The following is a 12,031-nucleotide window of genomic DNA, read 5'->3' as shown; positions in this document are numbered from 1 at the left end:
CAACAATGGTCACAGTGACTTCAGGAGCTGCAGTGAACACTCAGTGTCCTCAGTTCCGGCTCAGCACCACAGCCTCACAAACCACAACATCCTCACCATCAGTGTCCTCAGCTCCGGGTCAGCACCACAGCCTCACAAACCACAACATCCTCACCATCAGTGTCCTCAGCTCCGGCTCAGCACCACAGCCTCACAAACCACAACATCCTCACCATCAGTGTCCTCAGCTCCGGCTCAGCACCACAGCCTCACAAACTTACAACATCCTCACCATCAGTGTCCTCAGCTCCGGCTCAGCACCACAGCCTCACAAACTTACAACATCCTCACCATCAGTGTCCTCAGCTCCGGCTCAGCACCACAGCCTCACAAACTTACAACATCCTCACCATCAGTGTCCTCAGCTCCGGCTCAGCACCACAGCCTCACAAACCACAACATCCTCACCATCAGTGTCCTCAGCTCCGGCTCAGCACCACAGCCTCACAAACCACAACATCCTCACCGTCAGTGTCCTCAGCTCCGGCTCAGCACCACAGCCTCACAAACCAAAACATCCTCACCATCAGTGTCCTCAGCTCCGGCTCAGCACCACAGCCTCACAAACCACAACATCCTCACCATCAGTGTCCTCAGCTCCGGCTCAGCACCACAGCCTCACAAACCACAACATCCTCACCGTCAGTGTCCTCAGCTCCGGCTCAGCACCACAGCCTCACAAACCACAACATCCTCACCATCAGTGTCCTCAGCTCCGGCTCAGCACCACAGCCTCACAAACCACAACATCCTCACCATCAGTGTCCTCAGCTCCGGCTCAGCACCACAGCCTCACAAACCACAACATCCTCACCGTCAGTGTCCTCAGCTCCGGCTCAGCACCACAGCCTCACAAACCACAACATCCTCACCATCAGTGTCCTCAGCTCCGGCTCAGCACCACAGCCTCACAAACCACAACATCCTCACCATCAGTGTCCTCAGCTCCGGCTCAGCACCACAGCCTCACAAACCACAACATCCTCACCATCAGTGTCCTCAGCTCCGGCTCAGCACCACAGCCTCACAAACCACAACATCCTCACCATCAGTGTCCTCAGCTCCGGCTCAGCACCACAGCCTCACAAACCACAACATCCTCACCATCAGTGTCCTCAGCTCCGGCTCAGCACCACAGCCTCACAAACCACAACATCCTCACCGTCAGTGTCCTCAGCTCCGGCTCAGCACCACAGCCTCACAAACCACAACATCCTCACCATCAGTGGTCTGCTATTTTCTATAATGGTCTCTTAAAGATTTCCGCGTGATATATAATGCCTTTGTATGTAATACCTGGTGTTATGTAATACCTGGTGTTATGTAATACCTGGTGTTATGTAATACCTGGTGTTAGGTAATACCTGGTGCTATGTAATACCTGGTGTTATGTAATACCTGGTGTAATGTAATACCTGGTGTTATGTAATACCTGGTGTTATGTAATACCTGGTGTTATGTAATACCTGGTGTTATGTAATACCTGGTGTTAGGTAATACCTGGTGTTATGTAATACCTGGTGTTATGTAATACCTGGTGTTATGTAATACCTGGTGTTATGTAATACCTGGTGTTATGTAATACCTGGTGTTAGGTAATACCTGGTGCTATGTAATACCTGGTGTTATGTAATACCTGGTGTAATGTAATACCTGGTGTTATGTAATACCTGGTGTTATGTAATACCTGGTGTTATGTAATACCTGGTGTTATGTAATACCTGGTGTTAGGTAATACCTGGTGTTATGTAATACCTGGTGTTATGTAATACCTGGTGTTATGTAATACCTGGTGTTATGTAATACCTGGTGTTATGTAATACCTGGTGTTATGTAATACCTGGTGTTAGGTAATACCTGGTATTATGTAATACCTGGTGTTAGGTAATACCTGGTGTTATGTAATACCTGGTGTTATGTAATACCTGGTGTAATATGTAATACCTGGTGTTATGTAATACCTGGTGTTATGTAATACCTGGTGTTATGTAATACCTGGTGTTTTGTAATACCTGGTGTTATGTAATACCTGGTGTTAGGTAATACCTGGTGCTATGTAATACCTGGTGTTATGTAATACCTGGTGTTATGTAATACCTGGTGTTATGTAATACCTGGTGTTATGTAATACCTGGTGTTATGTAATACCTGGTGTTATGTAATACCTGGTGTTATGTAATACCTGGTGTTATGTAATACCTGGTGTTATGTAATACCTGGTGTTATGTAATACCTGGTGTTATGTAATACCTGGTGTTATGTAATACCTGGTGTTATGTAATACCTGGTGTTATGTAATACCTGGTGTAATGTAATACCTGGTGTTATGTAATACCTGGTGTTATGTAATACCTGGTGTAATGTAATACCTGGTGTTATGTAATACCTGGTGTTATGTAATACCTGGTATTATGTAATACCTGGTGTAATGTAATACCTGGTGTTATGTAATACCTGGTGTAATGTAATACCTGGTGTAATGTAATACCTGGTGTAATGTAATACCTGGTGTTATGTAATACCTGGTGTTATGTAATACCTGGTGTAATGTAATACCTGGTGTTATGTAATACCTGGTGTAATGTAATACCTGGTGTTATGTAATACCTGGTGTTATGTAATACCTGGTGTTATGTAATACCTGGTGTTATGTAATACCTGGTGTTATGTAATACCTGGTGTAATGTAATACCTGGTGTTATGTAATACCTGGTGTTATGTAATACCTGGTGTTATGTAATACCTGGTGTTATGTAATACCTGGTGTTATGTAATACCTGGTGTAATGTAATACCTGGTGTTATGTAATACCTGGTGTTATGTAATACCTGGTGTGTTATGTAATACCTGGTGTTATGTAATACCTGGTGTAATGTAATACCTGGTGTTATGTAATACCTGGTGTAGTAATGTAATACCTGGTGTTATGTAATACCTGGTGTTATGTAATACCTGGTGTTATGTAATACCTGGTGTTATGTAATACCTGGTGTTATGTAATACCTGGTGTTGTAATACCTGGTGTTAGGTAATACCTGGTGTTATGTAATACCTGGTGTTATGTAATACCTGGTGTAATACCTGGTGTTAGGTAATACATGGTGTTATGTAGGTGGTATGTAATACCTGGTGTTAGGTAATACCTGTTATGTAGGTAATACCTGGTATTATGTAATACCTGGTGTTATGTAATACCTGGTGTTATGTAATACCTGGTGTAATGTAATACCTGGTGTTATGTAATACCTGGTGTTATGTAATACCTGGTGTTATGTAATACCTGGTGTTATGTAATACCTGTTATGTGTAATGTAATACCTGGTGTTATGTAATACCTGGTGTTATGTAATACCTGGTGTAATGTAATACCTGGTGTTATGTAATACCTGGTGTAATGTAATACCTGGTGTTATGTAATACCTGGTGTTATGTAATACCTGGTGTTATGTAATACCTGGTGTTATGTAATACCTGGTGTTATGTAATACCTGGTGTTATGTAATACCTGGTGTAATGTAATACCTGGTGTTATGTAATACCTGGTGTAATGTAATACCTGGTGTTATGTAATACCTGGTGTTATGTAATACCTGGTGTTATGTAATACCTGGTGTAATGTAATACCTGTGTTATGTAATACCTGGTGTTATGTAATACCTGGTGTTATGTAATACCTGGTGTTATGTAATACCTGGTGTTATGTAATACCTGGTGTAATTATGTAATACCTGGTGTTATGTAATACCTGGTGTAATAATGTAATACCTGGTGTTATGTAATACCTGGTGTTATGTAATATCTGGTGTTATGTAATACCTGGTGTAATGTAATACCTGGTGTTATGTAATACCTGGTGTTATGTAATACCTGGTGTAATGTAATACCTGGTGTTATGTAATACCTGGTGTTATGTAATACCTGGTGTAATGTAATACCTGGTGTTATGTAATACCTGGTGTTATGTAATACCTGGTGTTAGGTAATACCTGGTGTTATGTAATACCTGGTGTTATGTAATACCTGGTGTTATGTAATACCTGGTGTTATGTAATACCTGGTGTTATGTAATACCTGGTGTTATGTAATACCTGGTGTTAGGTAATACCTGGTGTAATTAGGTAATACCTGGTGCTATGTAATACCTGGTGTTATGTAATACCTGGTGTTATGTAATACCTGGTGTTATGTAATACCTGGTGTTATGTAATACCTGGTGTTATGTAATACCTGGTGTTATGTAATACCTGGTGTAATGTAATACCTGGTGTTATGTAATACCTGGTGTTATGTAATACCTGGTGTTATGTAATACCTGGTGTTATGTAATACCTGGTGTTATGTAATACCTGGTGTTATGTAATACCTGGTGTTATGTAATACCTGGTGTTATGTAATACCTGGTGTAATGTAATACCTGGTGTTATGTAATACCTGGTGTTATGTAATACCTGGTGTAATGTAATACCTGGTGTTATGTAATACCTGGTGTTATGTAATACCTGGTGTTATGTAATACCTGGTGCAATGTAATATCTGGTGTTATGTAATACCTGGTGTAATGTAATACCTGGTGTTATGTAATACCTGGTGTTATGTAATACCTGGTGTTATGTAATACCTGTTATGTGTAATACCTGGTGTTATGTAATACCTGGTGTTATGTAATACCTGGTGTAATGTAATACCTGGTGTTATGTAATACCTGGTGTAATGTAATGTAATACCTGGTGTTATGTAATACCTGGTGTACCTGGTGTTATGTAATACCTGGTGTTATGTAATACCTGGTGTAATATGTAATACCTGGTGTTATGTAATATGTAATACCTGGTTTTATGTAATACCTGGTGTTATGTAATACCTGGTGTTATGTAATACCTGGTGTTATGTAATACCTGGTGTTAGGTAATACCTGGTGTTAGGTAATACATGGTGTTATGTAATACCTGGTGTTAGGTAATACCTGGTATTATGTAATACCTGGTGTTAGGTAATACCTGGTGTTATGTAATACCTGGTGTTAGGTAATACCTGGTATTATGTAATACCTGGTGTTATGTAATACCTGGTGTTATGTAATACCTGGTGTAATGTAATACCTGGTGTTATGTAATACCTGGTGTTATGTAATACCTGGTGTTATGTAATACCTGGTGTTATGTAATACCTGGTGTTATGTAATACCTGGTGTTATGTAATACCTGGTGTTATGTAATACCTGGTGTTATGTAATACCTGGTGTAATGTAATACCTGGTGTTATGTAATACCTGGTGGTAATACCTGGTTATGTAATACCTGGTGTTATGTAATACCTGGTGTTATGTAATACCTGGTATTATGTAATACCTGGTGTAATGTAATACCTGGTGTTATGTAATACCTGGTGTAATGTAATACCTGGTGTAATGTAATACCTGGTATAATGTAATACCTGGTGTTATGTAATACCTGGTGTTATGTAATACCTGGTTATGTAATACCTGGTGTTATGTAATACCTGGTGTAATATGTAATACCTGGTGTTATGTAATACCTGGTGTTATGTAATACCTGGTGTTATGTAATACCTGGTGTTATGTAATACCTGGTGTTATGTAATACCTGGTGTAATGTAATACCTGGTGTTATGTAATACCTGGTGTAATGTAATACCTGGTGTTATGTAATACCTGGTGTTATGTAATACCTGGTGTTATGTAATACCTGGTGTTATGTAATACCTGGTGTTATGTAATACCTGGTGTAATGTAATACCTGGTGTTATGTAATACCTGGTGTTATGTAATACCTGGTGTAATGTAATACCTGGTGTTATGTAATACCTGGTGTTATGTAATACCTGGTGTAATGTAATACCTGGTGTTATGTAATACCTGGTGTTAGGTAATAACTGGTTTTATGTAATACCTGGTGTTATGTAATACCTGGTGTTATGTAATACCTGGTGTTATGTAATACCTGGTGTTAGGTAATACCTGGTGTTAGGTAATACATGGTGTTATGTAATACCTGGTGTTAGGTAATACCTGGTATTATGTAATACCTGGTGTTAGGTAATACCTGGTGTTATGTAATACCTGGTGTTAGGTAATACCTGGTGTAATGTAATACCTGGTGTTATGTAATACCTGGTGTTATGTAATACCTGGTGTTATGTAATACCTGGTGTTATGTAATACCTGGTGTTATGTAATACCTGTGTAATAATGTAATACCTGGTGTTATGTAATACCTGGTGTTACCTGGTGTAATGTAATACCTGGTGTTATGTAATACCTGGTGTTATGTAATACCTGGTGTTATGTAATACCTGGTGTTATGTAATACCTGGTGTTATGTAATACCTGGTTATGTAATACCTGGTGTTATGTAATACCTGGTGTTATGTAATACCTGGTGTTATGTAATACCTGGTGTTATGATATACCTGGTGTTATGTAATACCTGGTGTTATGTAATACCTGGTGTTATGTAATACCTGGTGTTATGTAATACCTGGTGTTATGTAATACCTGGTGTTATGTAATACCTGGTGTTATGTAATACCTGGTGTTATGTTATACCTGGTGGTGTTATGTAATACCTGGTGTTATGTAATACCTGGTGTTATGTAATACCTGGTGTGTAATATGTAATACCTGGTGTTAGGTAATACCTGGTGTTATGTAATACCTGGTGTTATGTAATACCTGGTGTTATGTAATACCTGGTGTTATGTAATACCTGGTGTTATGTAATACCTGGTGTTATGTAATACCTGGTGTTATGTAATACCTGGTGTTATGTAATACCTGGTGTTATGTAATACCTGGTGTTATGTAATACCTGGTGTTATGTAATACCTGGTGTTATGTAATACCTGGTGTTATGTAATACCTGGTGTTATGTAATACCTGGTGTTATGTAATACCTGGTGTTATGTAATACCTGGTGTTATGTAATACCTGGTGTTATGTAATACCTGGTGTTATGTAATACCTGGTGTGATGTAATACCTGGTGTAATGTAATACCTGGTGTTATGTAATACCTGGTGTTATGTAATACCTGGTGTTATGTAATATCTGGTGTTATGTAATACCTGGTGTAATGTAATACCTGGTGTTATGTAATACCTGGTGTTATGTAATACCTGGTGTTATGTAATACCTGGTGTAATGTAATACCTGGTGTTATGTAATACCTGGTGTTATGTAATACCTGGTGTAATGTAATACCTGGTGTTATGTAATACCTGGTGTTATGTAATACCTGGTGTAATGTAATACCTGGTGTTATGTAATACCTGGTGTTATGTAATACCTGGTGTTATGTAATACCTGGTGTTATGTAATACCTGGTGTTAGGTAATACCTGGTGTTAGGTAATACATGGTGTTATGTAATACCTGGTGTTAGGTAATACCTGGTATTATGTAATACCTGGTGTTAGGTAATACCTGGTGTTATGTAATACCTGGTGTTAGGTAATACCTGGTATTATGTAATACCTGGTGTTATGTAATACCTGGTATTATGTAATACCTGGTGTTAGGTAATACCTGGTATTATGTAATACCTGGTGTTAGGTAATACCTGGTGTTATGTAATACCTGGTGTTAGGTAATACCTGGTGTTATGTAATACCTGGTGTTAGGTAATACCTGGTGTTAGGTAATACCTGGTGTTATATAATACCTGGTGTTATATAATACCTGGTGTTAGGTAATACCTGGTATTATGTAATACCTATTGTTAGGTAATACCTGGTGTTATGTAATACCTGGTGTTAGGTAATACCTGGTGTTAGGTAATACCTGGTGTTATATAATACCTGGTGTTATATAATACCTGGTGTTAGGTAATACCTGATGTTATGTAATACCTGGTGTTAGGTAATACCTGGTGTTATATAATACCTGGTGTTATATAATACCTGGTGTTAGGTAATACCTGGTGTTAGGTAATACCTGGTGTTAGGTAATACCTGGTGTTAGATAATACCAGGATAATTTTCTCAAACTGCGCAGGAACTGAAATATACATTACTGGCATTATTATTCTATATTTTTCTACGTAAATTCAACCAATTTAACTGACTGTTACTGAATATATTTTGATACACCAGAACAGGTCAACTGTTTTACATTGATTAACATTTGGCATGAGGAGCCCTAGCATCCACAAGTGCTTTAACATATGTGTTCATGATTCTGGCAGAAAGTGAGTCTTAGTAAGGCGTTCTGTTATTTGCACTTCGGTCGTATGGGAACTACGTGTATTTGATCCTTCAGATTAACTCTCAATGTTGTCTATGTTGGGGGAATTTCCAGCCCAGTGGATCAGCTCAGCGCTATATTGTGCACACCACGTCATTACAGGTTTTACCGTGCACATGGTGCCGAGTCTTGTGGGAATATCCAACGTCCATCACAATACCAGTCCTTTACCTGAGGCAGTAATTGTCGTTGTAGCACTTCTGTGTACTTAACCTGGTTGATGGTACCATCAACAATGTGCAAACGACTTGTTCCATGAATGGAAATGGCTTCCCACACCAAGATTTTCTGAGGAAATTTGACCGTCTTCTTGAGACATTCAGCCATAAATTTCTCATCTGACAGTCTTGACACAGTCAGCACTGTCATCCAGCACTGCAGCAATAGAAAAGACAATAGAAATAATGGAACAACTAGAGAAGCTGTATGGTAATCTTAACACCATCTGCAACAACAAAAAAGAACAAATGAACTGATTAACTAAATGTAATTCTTACCTTCTGCCGTTGTTCAGAAGTCCACTCACTGTGATGCTCGGCTCAGGCTAAACCTTCCAGTGTCGTGGGTTCAGTAAGTCACGGCTTTTTTCTGGCACTCACCAGCAACACTTGTGCACTCACCAGCAACACTTGTGCACTCACCAGCAACACTTGTGCACTCACCAGCAACACTTGTGCACTCACCAGCAACACTTGTGCACTCACCAGCAACACTTGTGCACTCACCAGCAACACTTGTGCACTGCCCAGTATTTATGTGCACCTACGTCAGTATTAACATATATTGTATTTTGTGTTCAAGACAAATAATCAATATAAAACATTTACAGTCTCATCCTAAATTATAAATACATGACTCACGAAATCGTAATGACACGATTGCAAACAAACCATACCATACCATACCATACCATACCATACCATACCATACCACCATCCAGTGGCTCACGCGACCGTCTGGAGTTTTGAGACTCTGACCGCGGGATCAAATTCCACCCTTGGTATGGTTTATAAATACACTTTTACAAAAAAAAATAATTATTTTTTTTTTTTAAATCACGGTGAGGAGCTGCTCCTCCTCCCCCACCCCCTCCTCTTTCTCTCCTTCCCTTTCCCCCCCTCTGACCACCCCCTCCTCTTTCTCTCCTTCCCTTTCTCCCCCTCTGACCACCCCCTCCTCTTTCTCTCCTTCCTTCCCTTTCTCCCCCTCTGACCACCCCCTCCCTTTCACTATCATGATGAATAATTAGATGCATGTGTTACGTTGTGTAGCTTTAAAAATAGGTTAGATAAATACATGAGTAGGTGTGGGTGCGTGTGAGTTGGATCTGACTAGCTTGTGCTGCTAGGTCTGATGCGGTGCTCCTTCCTTAAGTGGAAGTGACCTGGTTAGGTGAGTCACTGGGCTAATCCCGGGGAGGGGGGACATGGACCTGTTTCGTATGGGTCAGTAGTCCTGCTGCAGTGTTCCTTCTTTCTTATGTTCTTATCTTTATTGTTGAAAAGTTTGACCTAGGTTTCAGGCTTCATCAGTCAAGTACAGAGGCAGCTGTAGTGGCCAGGTAAAAGTGATGTAATCAGTCCATCAATTTTGGAGAAATAGTCTGAGGTGGGTCAGTCCCTAAGCCTGCTATAGTACACCTCAGTTCTTACCTTCTTGCTTCTACAAGTGAGCACCGTCCCCTGCTATGTCTTCCAGGTCTTCCACCTCACTTTCGACAGTATTTAAATCTTATTCCATTCTCATGCTTCAGCTTCATATTGTTCCAGAACATAGAGCTGAACTCTTCTCCTGACTGACGGACTGACCACCTCAACTACTTTTCTCTCCAAGGTTGATGGACTGATTCCATCGTCTTTATTTCACTGCTACTACACCTGCTACCTCTGTATTTGACTGATGAAGCTTGCTGCTCACGCGAAACGTTTCAAGATAAAAAGATACCTAACTGTTCCACATGTATTTTATAACATTATCAAGATGTGACCAGGAAGCAGGAGAGTTTGTGCCAGACTTATAAGCTTCTTCCTCAGAATTCCTGGAATTTTTACCAGCGAGAATCCTCAAGAAGAATATTATTTCATTTGAGACACTTTCTCTTCTCTCAGATTCACTTCATTTCCTTCTCATTTGCGGCACGAGACACAAGATAGTGTCAAGCAGCAGGAAAACACCATGTTGATAGACTCAGTCTTCTTCCCGCTGCTCAAACAACTCTCCACATCGCACTTGCTCTCAGAAAATACACATCTACGCCACAGTAAAAATGTCCAAAATTGTCAGTGACATCACAGACTACAACTTTCATGGATATTCCAATAGCACAGCCTCCATAGACATCATCTCCTGTGTTATGTACAAGTATTAAATGCGTGAGACTGCACGTAGCCATGATGTCACACGCATGATCCATAACACAAATAATATATGTATCATATGCAGAGAGAACAGGCCAGACTCCTTCTAACAGAGGATGACAGTAATAGGGAGAAGTGCTTTGAAGCAGCTGTCATCCTACAAACCTGTCAAGCTGCATCAAGGCACTGTCAGGGTAATATTCCCAAATATTGGTCCACCCACAAGACACTACCTGTAACATGACCTCCCGTGTCCTGTCATCGTGATCTGACCTTCCTCCCATTACAAGCTCAACAGTCTATATATATTTAACAATTAATCTTTATATTATTCTATAGATATGATAGAATTAAACCTTGAGAGAAACCTCGTCAATATAAAGACTTGCCCAGTGATTGTGAAAATGAAAAATAGCCTCTCCACGGACTGTAGTGTACTTCTCCTTCGGCTTGATCAGTCTAAATTCGTAATTCACTGTCAGAAAATGCTTAATACTGCTCTAAATCGTCGAAATATGCATAATTCTCTTAAATTTATGGTTTCACATTTTTTTTTTAAATTGCATGGCATATATAAGAAAAAATACCCATATGTCTCCTTCCGCCTAGAATGTGGCCTACGGCAGTCAACTCACACCAAGATATAAATTTTAGTGTTATGCGAACAGAGGCAGCAACCACAGGTAGACATACCCAAATGTCTTTACCTTCTCAGAAGACCATCCACAACTTCCAACTTATTCCCAGGTACCTATTTACTGCATGGAGAACAGGAGCAGCAGGTGTAAGGAGACGTGTTCGAACATCATGCCCTGCTCTGGATGCCAACACAACAGCTGGCTAACACAGAAGCACCAATTTATTCAAAGGTGAATAGTGGTAGCTTATACAAAAGGACTTGCCTGAAGTGTTGAGAGAGCCTCCAGGAATGTAACCATAATAAGTCCTGTGAGTAGCTTTACCTCTTTTGTAGTAAAATTAAGTTTCTTGCCGTCCAGCGTCCAGGTAATGTTGGCTTCAGGGAAGGCGTCCCGGGCCTTACAATGAAGACGCTCCTCCACTCCTGCCTGCACTGTTGCTGCCTTCGTTAACTCCACCATCTGTGGTGCCACTGTCACAAACCATATGATGAAAAGAAGGACAGGTAGAGGAAGAAGTGGATAAGAGGATAAACAATGGGGTTAGAAGAAGGATAACTAAGATTAATACATAAAAGAACTTGTCAAAAGAGGTGGAAGATAATGAGAGGTAATGATAAATGAGGTAAGGGTAATATGGTGAGAAGGATACGTAGGGGAATTAACGGATCAGAATATAGAGCGTAGAGTGAAGAGGATAATTAAAGGGATTTATAGACCAGATGATAACCAAAGGGAT

General features: G+C 39.9%; 1 protein-coding gene across 1 annotated transcript in view; it reads right to left on the bottom strand.

Annotated features, from left to right (window-relative positions):
- The window catches only part of LOC128689616 (uncharacterized), a 233,464-nt gene that overhangs the window by 150,011 nt on the left and 71,422 nt on the right, over nt 1-12,031 (bottom strand). The window contains exon 6 of the mRNA XM_070087707.1: nt 11,617-11,765. Coding sequence (XP_069943808.1) covers nt 11,617-11,765 — 149 coding nt within the window. The remainder of the gene's footprint in view (nt 1-11,616; nt 11,766-12,031) is intronic.

Source organism: Cherax quadricarinatus, chromosome 22 (genome assembly GCF_038502225.1).
Source record: "Cherax quadricarinatus isolate ZL_2023a chromosome 22, ASM3850222v1, whole genome shotgun sequence".
Lineage (NCBI taxonomy): Eukaryota > Metazoa > Arthropoda > Malacostraca > Decapoda > Parastacidae > Cherax > Cherax quadricarinatus.
Note: the sequence above shows the minus strand (reverse complement) of the source record. Positions and strands in the feature narration are given on the sequence as shown.